The following is a 19,195-nucleotide window of genomic DNA, read 5'->3' as shown; positions in this document are numbered from 1 at the left end:
ATAAGAGTGTGAAGAATAGCAAAATCAATTAAAAGACATATTTTTTAAAAAAATATTTTTAGGGTTGTAAGTAATTAAAAAAAATAGAAAAGGTAATCAATACTCAATCCTGATACTTCTTGAGTGGACAGTAGTTTATCTAGGGAAATCATAATAGCAGCCAATGGAAAGGAAGGCAGAGTATCTGCTGGCAAAGGCAGAGGCTTCAGTAGAGCAGAAGTGGTGAATTCTCTTTCACTCCCGTGGAAGGATGCAAACCTATGGCCACACAACATCTTTCTTCCACTGAACAGAGGGAAGGGTCACTTTCCAGGTGATTGGAATAAAGTGCTTCTTCAACTGCAGTGAAAAATATCTGGCTCCTGACCATGGGATCAGAGAATCTGTCTCACCAACTGCCATAGGCTATGACCCAGCACCACGTGGGTACCAGAGATGGCTGCAGAGGCAGGGGACACCTCTGAGGAGCAACTGGCATCACTCTAGAGGGCACCAAGTGCCTGGCAGAATGCAGAGGTCTTTGAAGGAGGAGAAGAGGAAATCTTGAGGAGAGCTATAATTGCTCCATCAAGCAAACTCTCTGAACTGTAAGGTTTTTGTGAAGGGCACTCAGCAAAACTGCTCAGTACCTATCAGAAACAAAAAGGTAATACTGATACTAGCAGTGCTGGCCTTACCTTTCCATGAATTTGCTCTCCAGAGCACAGAACAAGAAGGGTTGCCCTTGGCTGGCCCATGATGAGGTCTATGCAAACTTATACACAGACTATCTAATCTCTGATGTCCTCAATGCTAACTGAAAACTGAAGTCACCCCGTGGGACAGCAGCCTGACCAGGCAGTGGAGGGACAACAAGGTATCGAAGTCCAATGATGGGGCTTAAAGCCAGCTGTGGTGACTGGGCTGGCCTGGAGACTGTGACTAGCAGGATAGCTTGGACTAAAGCCCACAATTCAAAGTGAGCCTGGCAGTGCAATACTAAGTAATGACACCTTAGCAAAACTCCCCAAAACCAAAAACAATACCAAACCCAGCCCTCAAACAGATAGAAACCCTAGGGTCTACAGCTGATTATCCGTCTTGGTGCAGTACTCACTAAAGAGGCTAGCTCCATAAGATAAAATTTACAGGTTGGAGGAAGAGGCAAAGCAAGCAAATATATATCAACTTTGCTGTTAGCTTTTCCTTTGCAGTTTCACGGCTTGGCATCAGGTTGAGTTGGGCATAGAAAAATCAAATCAAATCAAATCAATCTATAGCAATAGTACTAAGGAAGCTTTCAGGTCTTATGTGAGTCCATGATAACAGATGACTGATATGTTTTTTACATTTTTCAACTTCTAAATCTCCTTAATCTGTTGTTAAACCTATTTTTCTGCACTACCTAGTGTTATTAAATAAAACCCCATGCAGAACAGAGCAGCACTCCCACTTCAGCTGATATAGTGTGAATAAGAATGGGCTGCCCTGGCCCTGCTTATGCAAAAAGCTTGAATTATTCACATCATTTTCTCATTTCCAAGGTTATGGTCACAGCCCATATTCCTCTACAGTGCGATGAGTTGGTGTTTTATATCTTTAAGACCAGAATGAAAGGCACATAAGTATTTCCTTCCAATATACTTCCAAATGTTACCACAGTTTTGTATACAATTTGCATGCTGCACAGTAGTAGCTGAAACACCCCTCTCTACTCGCTTCTGCCGTTGCAAAAAGACATTTGCAATATTTCAGCTCCATAAATGCATAATGAAGCCACTGACATCCAGGGACAAAAGCCAGTGCTGCCATCATTGCATGTAGACTTTTCACAACCCATCCTGTCAGCGCATGTGGTTTCAGTTTATTTTTTCACTGCTAGGACATTGACTCAAACCTTTCATGATTCTTGAAGATGCTGACAACCAGTTTCATGCTTCCTGCCATAATAGCTCAAAACCAAATCTTTCTTATCGTTTCTTTCTTCTCACTATAACTTCTGTGCTGTGTCCACTGGGATTTCAGGTTTCTATCCATCCTGGCAGGCTGGGCACATGTCCCCTTACGTATCATAGCAGGGAAGAGTTTCCACCTCCCCAGCTGCCAGAGCAGTTGCATTCAGACACACTGACCGAGGTCTGTTCATCTGTGCTACACCAGCACCATCACAGAGAAGCACAGCCAGCCCATCAGCTTTCTAAAATCCTCCTGAGTCTCCCTTCAGCCTTTTCACATCAGACCTCGTCACTCCTGGTTATCATCAAAATTTGTTGCTGTTGGCTGCATAGCACCTTGCAAGCTGAAAACAACCCAGACAAAATGACCCGGGTGTCCTGGTTGTGGCAGTGGCCTATACTGACAAGTTCTCTCATTCCCTGAAGGCTCCTACTGCAGCCCTGCAGGCACAGTGCAAGGGAGGTGGAAACTGTTATTGGCAAGCTTGCCTTCCGAGTTGAAGGAAATATTCTATTTCTCTCTGTTTGCACTTTTGTTCTGTACAATCTTGCAGTTTCTGCCTTCACCACGCTACCCCCTTCCCCCTACAGCAATCAGTATGCTCAGCGAGGTCTCTGCCTATTGCTCTGCATTGCCTAGGGCTATAGCCTGTCCATCTCCTTCTTCAGGGTAAGAGAATGAGGAGCTACAGAAGTCCCTATTTTAAACCCAGCCTTTCACTTGTTAACCTACTGCTAACTTCCTTTACTATTGATGATGCCCCTTCTGGCAACACCGTGGCTCATTCATCTGTCCGAATTCAAGTGAATAATTATCCAAAAGCAGTAAGATAGCTGCTCACTGCTTACAAAGCTGATTTTCATTAAGAGTAGCTGGGAGCCAGGAGCTGGGCCTGTCTCACACATTTTGTATCATCAAAGACACATCTGGGAAGGGGCACAACCTGCTGGGGTGCTGGTCTCTTCCAGACATTGAGTTGTGGCATGGCCTGATGGCATTGCCAGTAACAGGTTCAGGTGCTGCTTGAGAAACCACAGCAGCTCTGTGCCTCAGAGGTCTGTGTTGCTCCTGCATTCTGGATTCTCCATCGTACAGGTTGTGGAGAGAGCACAGTTATTGAACAAACACTTTTGTCTGGGTGGGAGACTTCCTTTACACAGGGATTTAATCACTTTGTTGAGACCTAATGGGGAACTTCTTGAAGTCTAGTGTTATTTTAGATCCACAAATTGCAATGTACACCTTTGCCAAGGCTGAAAAGAAACAAAATGTGGAGCATCTGGTTGCAGCTGTTGCAGGAGCTGGGACGCACAGTGGGATCACCAGCTGCACCACACCCTGCTGCAACACCCCCACCTCAACATTGCACCCATACAGCTGCTCCCAGTGCCCTTTTGCTCCAGCCTCTGCCCTGCCGCACTCAAAATGGCTCATGCAGGGCAATCAAAAGCCTCTGCTTTCCACTGCTCTTGCCTTCACTGAGGCTGCGCCTGCAGCCAGCGGCCAACAAATGGCCCTGCCAGCCCCTTCCACCCTGGCCCAAGGCAGGCGCTGCCTTGTCTAGGGAACTAAAACCACACAGCCTTTCCCCACATATTTTTCTACTTTGAAGAGGGTATGACAAAGTTTTCCTTGGGAAGACAAAACCCCAGCACTCCCCTTCCCACCACTTCTTTCCCAGCATCCCATTTGCTATCATTCCATTCCTTCGCTCTCCTGGATGCTGCAGCTTTCCTCACGTGGCAGGCAGTCCCCTTCTCCACTGTACTTCCCGTTTCACCTCTTTCACCAATTATTTTAAGCTAGACTTGGCTCTAAAGCTTCCACACCTCTGTTCTTCTTGTGGAAGGTCTGCTTCATTTAAAAAAAAAAAAAAAAAAAAAAAGTATGAAAAAATAATTCCAGAACTCCAGGTCTTTCTCCCCATTTAGTGGTCTTAAATCACCACTAAATGAATAGCTAAAATGAGGCCTGTAACCATTTCAGGCAAACCAGCTACCTGGAAACATGTACAGATTGGCTGCCAAGCCATTTTTATGTAAGCTCTGCACAGAGACACATCTCGAGGCCTTACCATTGCAAAAGGACACCAGCCAGGAATGGTCTGAGTGACAGAGCTGTGTCAGAGCAGCTCACCCATCACGTAGTTGTTAGAGACACAGATATTCCAGTGGGTATGTAAATCAGTAAATTATTTTCCTATAGCTAGATTTAATTCTCACCATTACCAACATAAAAATGAAAGCCTATTAATGTCATACTCACATTTACCTGAAAACACACAATGCAGGCTTTCAAAATATTTTCCATGTTTAGATGACTAATTTTACTTGGAGTTAGAAACCAAAGACATCTGCCATGATCTGTCCATCTCAGGTAGCAAAACACCAAAGGCAAGAAAATATTGCATGAGCCCATTGCATGACCAGTGGGTTATTTATGCTGGCAAGGATATAATGCATTATCACATCTTTATAATAGGTTCTGCTGCTGCATGTTAGTCTCATTACTTGCATAAAAATCTGTGTTAGGAAACCGAATTATTTAAAGCTTACATTAAAAAGGGTAATAAAAATGTGAAACCCAAACTTTCCTGCTTTTTTTTCTTCTGCTTTTCTGGATTAAAATTTTGGGAAAAGTCATAATTCTGCTGCAGCTTTTGGGATTTTATTCCCCATGGCTGCTGTAGAGGGACAGGTGTGGAAGCAGAGTGGGTTGGTCAGGGCTTGGGGGTTGGTGTCCTGGAGGAACACCAGGGCTCTTCTGTTTCTTTCACACAGGCACTGGCTGACCATGGGCCATCTATCTTGCTGCATAACTCTCTTATAAAATAGGTATCAGAATGTTTAGTATGCTTGAAAGTTGGAAATAGGAGCCAATGGGGAACTTCTTACTGACTGCAATGTTGCACAACCAGGTGCTGTTCAACTTCATGCAGAGGAGGAAGACAAAAGCAGCAGAGAGCTTGGGGTTGTTAAAAATAAATCAATGACAGCAGGGTCCAGGACAGGCTGTCTTCAGCCAAGCTTGCATATTGGTTACACCGCCTCCAAGCTATGTTTTCAAAGCACACATAAAAAAAATCTGTTCTGCAACAGGGGCTGGAAAACCTGTTTGTCAACAAATAATTAGCTTACAGCCTGAGAAAGTATATCCCAGGGTCTCGACCTGGCTGTTTTTCCTCTGCCAGCACCTCCCAGGAGCTTTGCCCAGGCACTTGGTGCAGGAGAAGCCTTAAGCTCAACAACTGCTGGCATTTGCAGCAACAAAATTTAATCATTTAAAGCGTCAGGTTTATTTAACTTTACTAAGGTACTGCTGAGTGCTTGTGCAGTTACCATACCTGTCAACCCCAAAATTTTATACCTTCTTTAACCTAATTAAAATAATCAAATGGATTTGAATATACCCTGCTACCACTGAGGAAAGCTGCTTAAAACCACTCTGCTAGACTCTGACCTCTCTTATTAGTAAGGTGGTTAAGGACAGAGATAAATGCTGCAATGTTTAATATAACTGAGACCTAAAGGGAAGGGTAGCTGTGATTTAATTAAGTGGCAAGATGTAATGCCTGAGTTGTGTTGTGGAAGTTGCCAGCCAGAAGCAAGACCCAGCTGCAGGGAGCTGCCTAACAGGCACCCGTGGAAATAAGGCTACACAGATTTCCCTCCCTTTAGCAGAAAAGTTAGCCATTCCCACTTACATTTCACAATCGCAGTTTTATTATTAGCCATTTAATTTCAGATTGCATTAAGAAATATCCAGTCAGTTGTGTTTTAGCTGTCTGCAGCGAGTAGCTCCACTCCACTGACTTCAGCTGGTTGTTTCATAGGGTTGCTGCCATGTGCAAGCAGTGTTTATTGGCATGTATCCCCTCTCCCTGCCAGTACAGGACTGAAGAGTCAACATCTCCGTTTGTGAGAAAAGGGGCATTACACGCCCCCACCCATTTGAAAAACTAGCTCTCTGTTCCTTCTGCAAGGAGGTTTTCCTGCAGTTCTGGGCTATGTTTCCCTGTTTGGCTTTTGCTCTCACAGCACTTGGGGTGGGGTGGGCTGTGCAGAAACCCCCTGCCTCTCTTCTTCCGTGTTTTTTCTCCCAGTGACCATCAGCAATGTCAGAAAGTGCTTTGAACTATGCGGTACACCCAGAGTGGCTTGTAAACACAGGCTGGCTCCATAGCACTGAGGTATTCAGAACTGTATGGCCCAAATTTCTTTAAAAAATGGTTTCTGGAAATACCTTAAACTATCCACGTTAACGTCTTTGGCTCTTCCAACAGTATCCAGCCAAAACTTTAAACCTGAAAGGCTTTACACAAGATGAGGAAGAAATCTTGTGACCCAATAGGTGGCCCAGGCCTCAGAGTCTCTTTGAAACCACCAGGGCTGGCATGGCGGGGGAGCCTGTCTGTGTGGGGCAGGCTGCAGGGCCCTCTGCACCCCGCGTGGGCATGGGGCCAGGCACCAGGCACTGGGCCACTGCCTCGCTCATTATTTTCCTGACGGTACAAGCAAAATATTAGGACAACAAACTGCCTCTGTGCAAGAGTTACTAGGGGGGATGGGGAATCAAAGTGCTAAAATATTCCTCATTCCACCCCAAAAATCAGCCACAGAAATGGTGGCTGGTGGAGGCGAGCACATACAGCAAGTTTTTCCTTTTTTGGGGAAGAAGAAACTAAAGAGGGAGGGACAAGTGTGAAGGAAGAAAGGGACATAAAAAGGAACAAGTGTCAATGCGCCATTATAATCTTGGACCATTTTCTCCCTGACAAGCAAATCTGCAGAGCATTTAAGATCGATATGTGACAAAGAGTCAGCCAGAGAGGGAGGAGCAGAGGGAGATGCCACTTGAGCTGGCATGCCAGAGGATCTCTAAATAGAAAAGCTTTCAGGGAACTCAGGGCAGGCGCTTGTTGCACAAAACTTAACTACCGCCGTACCCATCAAAAAACCCCCACGTTGCCACCCCCTCCCCGACCCCCCCCCCCCCCGCCCTTCCCCCCCCCCCCCCCCCCCCACTTTATCTGCAGTGGCTGGGGAAGGGAAGGGGGAAAGGCACTGAAACCAGCACCACGCCCCAGTCCTGGCATCCCCCTGGGCTGGTGCTTTGGGGTGCAGCTGCCAGCTCCTCCCAAGGCTCAGTCCCTGGGGTGGCAGTACCTGTTAGTCAGCTCCTCTGCTTCCTCTGGGTCTACATCTTCCTCGTCCTCCTCCTCCTCCTCCTCTTCTTCTTCCTCTTCTTCTTCATCATCCTCTACGAAGGATGAGGTCTCAGACGCCCTGTCGCACTCGGCACTGCGATTCCCCTCCATGCCCCTTCTAGCTCAGGCCCTCGCCGGTGATTTTTACCCCCGACCCTGTCCTCCCCAGGGTTGCCTGAAGCAACTGTCATCCCCAGCAGCTCTCACTTCTCCTGACTCAGGGCAGTCTTTAAATAGAAGGCAGTGAAGCTACAGCGCCAAGTTGCTGCTGGTCCTACCCTGGGTCCTAGCACCAACCGGGTGCCAAGACACATGGCCAGACCTGGCAGCCATCTATCTGGCTGCTTGCCCCCTCCACCTGCCAGCCCACGACCGAGGTGGCAGGGAGGAAGGGGCTGGGGCTCCAGCAGACCTTCCCCAGCCACCTCTAGCAAATCTGAGGTGATGCACAGATGAAGCTGAAGGACCCTTTTCTTGTGGCCCCAAGAAAAGGTGCATTTAGTGTGGCTGAAAGCAAGTTCCACCCCGAGCATACCCAGAGTGCCTCACATTTGAGATAGAGGACTCTAATACAATTACTGTACTAGTAATTGAGCCCAGGACACACCTTTAATAATTAATACTGTGCCGTGAGAGCTGTCAGATGCACTGCAGTTTTTAATAACGCAGAGAGAATATATGTTAACCCCCAAAATTATGAATGTGTTCTTAAACAGCAGGACATTTCAAATTTCCTCTTCATGTGGACTGGAACCAATTTTAATTTAAAGCAAAGATAAATTACATTGCAGTGTAGGTTAAGCTACCCTTACTCTTTATTATTCTGCATTTCACATGAAATGCAGTGCTTTCACATGAAATGCAGTGCTTTTCATAGACAAAATGGAAATGTTTCCAACCTGTACTATTCAAAGTAATGACTTTTTTTACAATTTTTTTTTTTTGGAAGATGGGGAAGAAGCACTGAAATTGATTCTAAATAAAGAACTTGCAAGCTACTTCAGGTATAAAACATTGTGTACACAGTATAACTCTAATCCCTTTTTCTTCCTCTTCTTCAAACAAATAGCTGGTTATAAATCAATCAGCAAATTTTTACTTGTGTTCTAAGTTCAGAAACACCCAAGCAGATATTTCTGAGTACAAGCTCTCTCTGCAATGCTAAATTAAAATTCTGCTGACAGATCCACTTGAAGTAAAATGTTTCTTACACAGTACATACAGATAAAACCTGTCTGCTCTCTTGACCTGCCCGCTGAAGTACACAATTTACAAGCTCAGAACATGGAAGAAGTATACTTGAAACAGATGCTAACTTAAGCTCCACATTTTATCAGGAGCACAGAGATGGTGTACACAGCACAATGAAATTTAAGGTAGAGGACTTAATGTTCTTTATGCATGGAAAAGAGCATTACAATCTTCTAGAAATGCTTTTATACGAAGCATACATACATCACACAAGTTTTGATTCATTTTTAGCACAGTAAGAGGAAGGTGAGTACCCTTTTACCAGAACCCCTTGAAATTATTTCCAGACCTAGTGCTCTCTCTTCTGTACTTCTCACAACTTCATTTGACCTGCAAGTTGACCAAACCAGCATATTCATGTTCTTCTTATAAGCCTTGATTCTGTAAAATCAATGAGGAAAATATTTATATCAAAACACACAAGGATTAGAGAAAACAAGACAAACATTTTAAAAAAAACAGCTTCAAAATACACATGAGAGAACCCAGAGCAAGCAAAGTCCATTAAATCAAGAGCGGCTTTGTCTGATGGATTTAAATTTAAGTTCAAAGAAAGCACTGGTTCCAAGTAAGCATTTGGAATGGTGTTCACTAACGCTAACTTAAGATTATCTACATATCATCTTCCATCCTTTTGTCTTGGCTGCCCACTTCTCCCATATAACCCTGCAATTTGAATCTTAAAATTGGTTTATATTGAATTCCTTGTAGGGGATTTCTTAAAAATAACTTCTTATACTGTCAGGACACCTTAAGGTACCTTAAGAGAGTACACTTACACAATCACATTTTAGGAGACATGAGAACTAGAAGAGAAATTTCAAGTTTCACAGTATACAGCCTGTGCCATTTCTGGCACTACTGTTACTGACTGTGAAGCTCTTGCTAATGTTCGATCTTCCCATTCACCCCTGAGCCTGTTAATTAAAAGCACTCCTAGAGGACCGAAGAGTTCCTAAAATCCTATGCAAGACACTAGTAGTTTCTGACATTATACAAAGTGAGAAATTACAGACCAACCCAATGCCAAAATGAGTAGTCAAAGCTAGTTCTAAAATAACAACGAGAGCTGAACTAAAGCATTTTCATTCCAAGGCTGTAAGAAGCCCCAGAGAAGTTAGCATCTTGCACATGTGCTGAAATCTTGGTCGGCCATTAAAAACACCTTTTACCAAAGGTCTCCCAGAAAAACAATTCCTGCTAGGGTGTATGCCAAGGGATAGGAGTGTGAAGGTTTTTATTTTGAAGTTGAAGGGAAAACTTCATGGTAACATTAAGATTAATGATAGCCATTAGGGATTTCTCACTCTGGACACCTGCCCAGAGTAGATTATTCCATGAAATATAAGTAGATGGAAATTCAGGCCATTAAACCTCTGAACAACTTCATACTATGCAGAACTGAATCCCAAGTTACAAGTCCAGCTCCTACTCGCTGTCCCCAAACCACTTATTTTGTGGTGTTTTATTTGAAGCTTTCTGATGAAAGTTGCAACCCACCATTTTGTCACCATCATTACATTCACTCACAGAAAGTGGTGCTGCTCCCGTTTGCCTTGACAGGTGAATAATACAATGCCATGTCTGGTAACATATGTTTTCCAGACCCCACAGATTATTTTTTAGCGTGCAAGAGCACTGCCACATTCCGTGCTTTTGTCAGACTACCCACTAGCTTCTTCCACTATGAGCTAACCCAAGTTACACTATCTTGCACCTTGCTTAGGTAACACAGTAAATTACTGGGGAGTCTTCTGTTGTTAGAGAGGATACAACAAACAGGCTTGTCCCCAAGCAACTGTGGAAAACTACCAACTAGACTTTGTATTTCTAATTATAGATGTAGCTTATCAGAAGTACATGAACTTGAGAAAAAAGGCAAAAAGACTCTTTCGAAAGGCACAGGCCATTGTGGTTACAGATCTTGGCTTGTGTTAAAAGGATTACCAAGTAGTGGTGGTCAATTTTTACAGAATTGAATGGAGGTATCACAGGTTTTTTAACTGTCTATTTCAAAACAGGAAGAAGCGGTTTCAAACATAAAGCAGTAATTTAAGGTGTGAGACAGGTTGACGCATTACGTGATGCAATGCAAACTCATAAGAGAGAGACAAGTACAAAATTTTGTGCTGCACATCCAGCTCACTTGAAATAACATTTTTGCCAAGTTTGAACTTGTCCATTCAGTTATCCTACGTTGGTAACGTTTTAAATTTTCCTAGACAAAGACATAGTCAACAACTGTTTGTTTAGAAAAACAGAAACAGCCCTCCTCTCTTCCTCAAATCCCCCTAGGACTTGTATAGCATCTCTGATTGTAGACATCAGCCTGTACTAAAAAGTCATGCTTCCATTTTACATAAAACAGGTCAAAATGAGTGTTTCACTAAGACCAAGTTTACCACCTTATAAAGAGAAAGATCAGCGAGGGGGGAATATACGCAGAGAGTAATGGATTGCTACGGTCAGATTATGACTGAAAGACTGTTTAAATTGCAGAAGGAAGATGTTTTAAGAAGCAAGCCAAAATCTTAGAGACTAGATCATGAAATGTCTAGTAAGTAACCCCACAGCAGGCAAATACTTTACAGTTTCTAGAACATCTAAATCATAAAACCTGAAATAAATTAGAACATAAAAGTTTGCACAAGAAGACCTAATGCTTGTTATTTTACACAGTTATAAAGGTTTTCACAATCTTGTTAGAGACAGCAATAGATGAAACTTTTACCTGTACACAGGTGCAATGCAGAATAGCCATACAGAAGTGTATGATTTTCAGCAGAGGTCTTACTTTTACAGGGCATTTTCTTTTCTACTTAATTATAAGAAATATTTTAAGTATGCAGTACAACATAAAATGGAAAAGCTGTATCTTCCATATATAAATTTATTTCATGTGACATGATACAAAATATTAAACTTACAAAAATGAAAATACAAATTTGACAATAAGGGTAAGTGCAGTTTTAACAGTGAATTCATTTTCAATAACAAGTATGTGAGAGGCACAAAATGTACTCAGGATTTTAAAAGAGGGTTCACAACTTTTTTTTTAATGCTAGAATTTTCAAGATTACTTGCCTCTATTAATTTTACAGTAGTGACCAATTTACAAATATTTACACAAAATAGAAACAGAAGCCCAAATTATTGTAGCAGTGGTAGGGTTGTGGGGTGTTTTGGTTTTAGTGTGGTTTTTTTTCCCCATCTCTCCTTCATACGCTCTGTGTGAATATGAAGCCTTCATGTACATTGATTCGTCCTTTTTACTTCAACTTTTCTGTAGTAGAAACATTGCTTGCAAATTCCATTTTAGATTACCTTAAGGATACAGTTGGACTTGAATATTGTTTAGCTCTGAATGTCTTTGTATCATTTATTACATATTCCTTTGAATGAACAGCTGTATTAACAAATATTGATAACAAAATATGCAATCCTTATTAAAAAATTTCCTTAATAGAAGTTTACAGAGAAAAACATTTCATAAAAAAATGTGGGGTAACAGCCTCGTGATTTTGATACTGTGTCTTATTTCACCAGGGTGCCATAAGAAGGAAGCGAAATAAGTTGATTATTTTTGGTGTGTGGTTGTTCTTAAAGGTAATATACTGTTCAGGTCCGCTTTGTCTCGTAATACCTGCCAGGCCTGGGGGGGGAAAAAAAGCACAAGGTTTTAAAAGGCTAAATAATCTTTGCTGTTAATATTTAGACATCATTGTAAGCAGTAAGCCTCACAAATCCACAAAAATCAGGTTGATATTTTTTCCCCGTCTTGAAGAGAGGGGGTTTGGGATTTTGGTGGGTTTTGTTGTTTTTTTTTTGGGGGGGGGGGGGGGGTTTTTTTTTTTGAAGGCATGAAAAAATCCAAAAAGTACACAAAATGCAATGAATTACTGAGGATGCTACAGCCTCTCAAGAAGAGAGTAGATTTGTGGAGACTGACATGTTAACATTATTTAAGCATTACATTGATATTCTAACTGCAAAATAATGCTCTCAAATTCACACATGTCAAAGTTCCTGATACAAGCTGTTATACTCTGACATCTTCAGAACTTAATTGTGTCTTCAAAATAGGTTGTTTGAATTTTCTTCTGTATTCTAGTGTTAACTCCAGGACACATCTGTCACATCTGCTAGGCCACGAGCCCACAAATAACTGCAGTCACCCTCCTGTCTTTACACAGAATTAATTTAAACCACAATGTGTAACGAAAACCACACGAAGAATAATCTCTCAAGGGTGATGAGACAGATTCCTTAGGCTTCTTAAAAAAAGTCAACATATTAGTAAGTACTTGCAGCTTTAGGCAACTGTCATTCCTTGTGGTTCCTAGTAAAGAGGAAAATTTTTTCAGGGCCGTGACACTCTAGTATATAGGCTTCTAGAAAGCTAGGAGCAAACAACTGCTTTTACAATTTTCAGAAAACCACGCAGGTTTGAAATGAATTTTTTAACTGAAAATCTGAAAAGGGTTCACTGTTTTCACAGAACAGTGAGAACACCCAAACTACTTTGTAAAATACTGCTTTAGCAGGTTCGCAAAATCAAGTATTTTATGTAAGCATACGTGAACAGTTCAGTATTTTGTGTGCTAACATGGTTAAATGTTAGCAAACTGACATTTCCAAATAGAATTACAAAGCAAGAAAGTTATTCTTTTCTGACTAAGGCAACGCCTTACAGCATTTGTTCTATTATAAATAACTGGCATTGATTTCCTTTTAGCTGGAGAAACTCTCAAGATGTTTAAAGATTTGACTAACTGGAGCAAACAGGATCCTCCAATGACAGCACAACAGGGGAGTCTAACTGGTTAAAGCTGGAAGCCACTTCTGTGCAAGTCCCTACTCTTCACTACATTATGAATAATCAGAAGCCTCAAAAACTGGAATTTGAGCTGTGATTCCAAATGCAATGCCTATGATAGGAGACGAGCATAAGACAGAGTTGGTAGCAAGGGTTTTTACAAGAATGATGTTTAATTAAGGCCTAAATCTCTGTGTGCTTCTAACCATCCTTGCCTCCTCCACTGGCAGGAACAGTGAAAGCTCCAGTTTGAACTACTCATGTTCTAAAACTATGAGTGTGGCCTCCCTGAAGGAAACTACCAATTTAATTTGCTTGTCAAAAACCAGCAGAAAACCATAGGTGGCGATATTTATATAAAAAAAAAATATATATTATACTTATATAGTAAGACGTATAAACCATTGTTTATTACCAGTGAAACACATGTAATGAATATAAAGTCTCAATTCTGAAGTTCTTGATCATCATTACAATTTTATACATGCACAAGAAGATCCAAGACAAAGAGTTTACTATTTCAAGTATCCATTTCAACTTTGGTCTGATGTTAGGGGCAGACATTAATACTCTTACTGAATAATTTTCCACAATTTTTTTTTAAAATAAATTTCTATTCTTTTTATAGTACAAAGCATAAAAATATTTGTAACACAATCATCAGAAACAGGAAGGTTAAATGACTAGCATTTGTGTAACTACCTTGGAAATCAAAATGACTAGAAATATTAAATGAGATACGCTTTTTACCTTCAGAAATTCACCTTTGATAATACTAAACTTCTGTTTTTCATGTACAGCTCTAGCAGTGTTTGTCCCATCAAAGGGCTCTGCAAGATAAAACACAAACATTAAAAGAGTTAAAACAATCTTAAAGCTAGGCCGTCAGAGAAAACCCAGAAAGGTCAGCATATTGTTGCTTCCCAAGACTGTTTTGAATGGCTGATTCTACTTTGCTTCTCAATCCATTTGCACAATCATTCACCCCCCAAAAAGGCCAAAAGCCTGAATGCTTTCATGCTATGTAATCCATAATAAAATCAGGTTATTATATCTGTTGAAGCACACCATGATTGTGCTGAAATTATGCATCAGTAATTACTTGTTACTGCTTTAGTCTGTGATGACATATCAGAATATGATTTGCATACTAAAATGTTTTGAAACTTACTACACGTGCCTCTTGGAAATATCTACTTTGGATTCATCTCATTCAACCACTTCTCAGTGAAATACAAGGAGTACAGTAAAATATTTACTATAACTTTTTATGTGAGATGTATCAGCTGCTCTAATAATTTATTTTATCAGTTCGTACCTGTTCTACAATATCTATTAATAAATCAATAATTTGGTGCTTGTACCTGCTAATAAGACTACAAAGTTATGTGATGTTTTACCTTTTTTTTTTGCTAACAGAAAAAAGTTCCAAAGTATTAATTGAAGAAATAAAAAAGTATTCCTTGCTACTGATAGGTTGCCAACATTAAAGCAATAAATACTAGAAAATTAGACACTATGCATTACAATGCACTACAAAACAGATTTTACAGTCTTTTTAGGTTGTTTATGTATGTTGTTTAGTTGCTTATGAATTGCTTTTATTCAGATAGGGACACATAATCAAATAAAGCATTAAACAGATCAGAAGCGCTTATGCCATTAAGGACACTGGGGCTTCAAATCTGGAATTTTTATTTCTGCAATCTATTTAAATTCACACATTGTTTCTGGCAACAAATGTTGTATTTGGCAGTTTTCGAAAAGGTTTCTCTTAAAACTACATATAAATTTTTTTAGTGGATGTGAACAGGCAGATTTATTTTACTTCAGAATGCATCATACATTTAGATTGGGAAAAAACAACTGGCAATCAAATAAAAAAGGTACATAGTCCTCTAAAGTCAGTCACATAATTTGATACAGTGACCTACTGCCACTAATAATTCCACATCCCTTACCATGTGAAGCAGTACAGCATTTCTTTTGTGTGTCATATGTGATGTTAACTGTTTCTTTAATGCTAGGACCTTTATGTACTTTATGTTAAATCAAGAGATACGTATTTTTTTAAAGCAAAAAGAGCAAAACTATACAATCTTCTGAAACCATCAGTGAGAAAAAACGTACTCTAGCACAAAAGCCAACTCACATCTTCCCTGTATTCTTCCTGCGTATTTACTGACTGTCAAAAGACAGACTCATTCCCTGGAGTGCAGCAAGAGAAGTTTTGCAATCAGCTACTATTTACACCACTACATTTTTCTAATCATCAAGACGAGAGTCCATCATAAAAGTTATCTTGTTCACACACAGTTATGAGAATATTAAAAGCAAAAAAGTAATACAACTTCAACACTGATGCTTAAGAGAAAGGCTAAAGAGGATCATCTTTCCAAATGAAAATACAGGAAATCATAAAACTTGGGAACTGCTACAAACTAAGCACTGAGGAATTATTTTTAACATGTGGATCTGAAAGATTTAAAAGTACAAGCATGAATCAGGCACAGCTTAGACAGCTTCTGATCCAGTTTCCCTGAATGACTATCAATTTCATAGTCTCATGAAATTGCCATGCTTCTAGCTTTTCCAAATTCTTTTTCACAGATACCATTTGATATAGGCAAGATTTAAACTGAAACCAGAATAGTTGCTAGCAATTTAAAGCTTCTAACAACGAATGTTCACAAGCATTAGCTAAAAGCAGTGTTTTCAGTATCCCCATAATGGTAATAGCCTGCCAGATTTTAAACCATCTGAAAAGAGCATCTCTGCTATATTTGTTTCTCTAATAGAAATACAAGTGAGAATCAGTCTTAAGGCAAATAAAAACTAAAACACCACGATTTTTTCTTTGAGCAAACCTAAATACAGTGCTACGTGCAGAAATATGGTAACTTGCAGGCAATGACTTGCATAATCTACTAAGAAATATCTTTAAAATAATAAAAAATATACACAATAATAGCAATTACTGAAATTTTAGTTTGCTAACTGGAAAATCTGACAAAGACTTAGAAACCAGAATATGTTGATATGTTTAGCTACCTTTTAAAAGCTTCTTCTCAAAGTACACAGAAGGTCATTTACACACTTTGTTAAATGAGTTCATCTTAACAGCTCTTACAAACATGAAACCTACTTTGAGTTGAAATAGGAAACTTAAGTTTTTCCCTTCGAACTTAGAAGTAAAAACTTGGTATGTGAGGCTAAAACCCACTCCTAATAAAGTCTTGAAGCACACTAACAGAAAAGAATCAGATGTGCCACCTATAGATAATCTTGCTTTTTTAATAGTTCAAATGCAAAATGCATTTTCAAGGAAGAGTTGTATGCAATCAAGCCCATTTAATACAAATTCTGAACTGCCTATTTTGTATGCTGATATTCTATTTTCCAACCTGACAGAAAAAAAACTTAATTATTCAACCACTTTGTAATGTCATCGTAAAAAACTGAGAACTTGAAACACACAGCCCCCCTTCAACACAGAGGGTCAGCATCATGTGACAGCAGCAGACACTGCTGCCCAGCATTCCCACCTCCCACACTGAGACCAGAGCTTCCACAATGCCTGCACTATGCTGTCCTGAATGACTGCAGCTGTGCAGATAGTCTAATTCTTATATTTCTCAACTCTGAGACTGCAGTCAAGCATGCAGTTGTCTTTCAGCATGTTTTTTCCCTATGACTGGTAGTTGATTTTCCCCCGCAAAAGACAAATAAACAACAGGAATCCCATCATGTGTCTTCTTCACACTGTTATCCATACGATTATGGCCAAGTTGGTGAGCTCTGGGCCACAGAATAACCAGCTTCATGAGAAGATGATTATTCCTTGCACAGAGCAGCACAAATGCAGGAAATTACATACATACACACATGGGTGCACTCTCACCCCAGCAATCTTGAGAAATATCTGTCCACCCACAGGACTTCTGCCCTATCCCCTCTTCTCCCCCAGCAAAATTTTCCCAGTCTCCAACAACTCTTTCCGCAACATGTGACTCCTGTCCAAATTATATTCTGCTTTTATCATAAAACTTCAGCTCTTAATATGTTGATCCTAATAGCCTCCATCTATTTACAGTCAGGGCCCAGGCCACCTCTCCCATTTCAAACACCTTCCCTCTTCACCTCAGTGAACTAAAACACCTAGTTCTAATCCTGCTTCCATTCCACCTTGGTTCCTTATCCATGGTCCCTTGTCCAACCAATTCCCCTTCACCTGCTGCATTTGGATTCTCACTCTTCTGTCTCTTTGTGTTAACTCTTTCCAGTTACACAGCACCTCTCAGTCCCTTTCCCTGCTTCTCTTTTCATTCTCCTAACAACTCAGTCCTTCTCTTGGTCTGTTATCTGCTCTTTCCTTGGTCCAAGCTTCATCTCCTAAGCACGCTAACGGTTCATCTTCTTCATACAGATTCCCCATGGCAGCTGAAAGGTATCAAGAGCACATGAAGCCCGTTACCTATATAGTTATATTGCCTGGTTTAGTCTGCACTAAGGCAGCCAAGACATGTAACTCCAAAAGGTAGGTAGCATTGGTTTACCCTCCACTTATGGAGGGCATCATACAGTCTCTTCAGAATCTGTATGTTCACAAGCCAGCCAAAAACAGTAGCCACAAGGGGATCATAATCTAGTCACTGCTAATGTTTGGAATGACAGAGCATTTCTAGAACAAATAATATTCTTGCAGAGTAATCTGAATGTGTCTGCTGTTTTTTCAGAAGCCCAGTCTTGGCAAAACTGACAACTACATTTGCAGAGCAGGAGAACACACACTACTGTCATAAAGGCCATTCCTTGTCTAAGTCCTAATCCCTGTTCCAAAAGTAACAGGGCAATGAGCGCTCTTGAAGAAAAGGTCAGGAGAACTATTTTTAAACACTGTAGAACTTAAAGCTTCCTTCTCAAATGTTTTGGGTGGGACTGTTTCCAGAACTATTTGCATTGGTTAAAATTAAATTTTCTACATAAATACATCACCCATGTGCGTTATTAAAACACAATCAAGACAAAGTCTGATTAACAGGTTTAGGTATTTAGTGTTGTAACAGTTAAAAATGTTAATGCAGCTTTACATCTTACCTTCTATACAAATAAATTTGTTTCTCCATTCAATACCATCAGTCCTTGGAACAGTTTTGGCCTCACGAACTGAAATAATTTGATGGCTCCAACTAAGGAAAGGGAAAACAATATGCAGAACATTTAACTCTTACTTCTACATTAAAAATACCAGTTTACCTAAAAAAAATGTCAAATCGCTATGATATTAAGCCTAGATAACACAGTACCTTATAATTCACTAAATTATGAAGATCAGACTGTTACACTATGTAAGGCTAAGGAATGATGCGTAGGAAACGAGAAAAAATTTCCACAAACAGTATTTAAAAAATCATCTCCAAAACAGAACATCACAGGTATCCATGAATAACATATATTCATGACAGACTATTTTTTTCAAAAAACAATCTCAGCTTGAATATGGATACCTCCATTTATTTCTAAGTTCAAAGGAAATTATAACCTCAAATCTATCTTTCAGAATTTTTTGTGTGGAGAGAAGGAATGTAAGAAGTTTAAGTGCAGATGAAGTCACATTCTGCCTTCTATTAAAAAAAATTTATATTCAACAGTAAAAAGATACATAAAGATAGCATGCTTACAGGCCAGCATTCTTGGTGCAAGGAGAAAGCACTAGCACTTTGTATATACTGAATTTTAGATCTCCTACCAGTGCAACAACTCAAATACATGTTTGAAGATACTTACCACTTCCTGCACACAATTTTACAACAACAAAACCATAGGAAATGTCAGTGAAACAGGAACAGCAGGCAGTTTACAAAGCAATCTTTATCATTTCCCAAGCATCTTTATGATGCTTGGCACAAGACTAGGCCAAACGTAATGGAAGCCAAAGCAACCACTTGCAGTTTTATGTTCTCATCTGCGCAGCCACTTTTTAGGTG

At 40.2% G+C, this 19,195-nt stretch overlaps 2 protein-coding genes across 6 annotated transcripts in view; both read right to left on the bottom strand.

The window, feature by feature from the left end:
• The window catches only part of CMYA5 (cardiomyopathy associated 5), a 46,319-nt gene extending 38,988 nt beyond the window's left edge, over positions 1–7,331 (bottom strand). Inside the window, exon 1 of the mRNA XM_056325746.1 lies at positions 7,101–7,331. Coding sequence (XP_056181721.1) covers positions 7,101–7,252 — 152 coding nt within the window. The 5' untranslated portion in view covers positions 7,253–7,331. The remainder of the gene's footprint in view (positions 1–7,100) is intronic.
• Positions 7,332–11,264: 3,933 nt separating this feature from the next.
• The window catches only part of TENT2 (terminal nucleotidyltransferase 2), a 45,295-nt gene continuing 37,364 nt past the window's right edge, over positions 11,265–19,195 (bottom strand). For all 5 annotated transcript variants that reach the window (XM_056324442.1, XM_056324445.1, XM_056324443.1 and 2 more), the window contains 3 exons: positions 18,306–18,397; positions 13,959–14,038; positions 11,265–12,044 (listed from right to left, as the gene is read on the bottom strand). In XM_056324442.1, coding sequence (XP_056180417.1) covers positions 11,970–12,044; positions 13,959–14,038; positions 18,306–18,397 — 247 coding nt within the window. In that variant the 3' untranslated portion in view covers positions 11,265–11,969. The remainder of the gene's footprint in view (positions 12,045–13,958; positions 14,039–18,305; positions 18,398–19,195) is intronic.

Source organism: Falco biarmicus, chromosome Z (assembly GCF_023638135.1).
Source record: "Falco biarmicus isolate bFalBia1 chromosome Z, bFalBia1.pri, whole genome shotgun sequence".
NCBI classification, from domain to species: Eukaryota; Metazoa; Chordata; class Aves; order Falconiformes; family Falconidae; genus Falco; species Falco biarmicus.
Note: the sequence above shows the minus strand (reverse complement) of the source record. Positions and strands in the feature narration are given on the sequence as shown.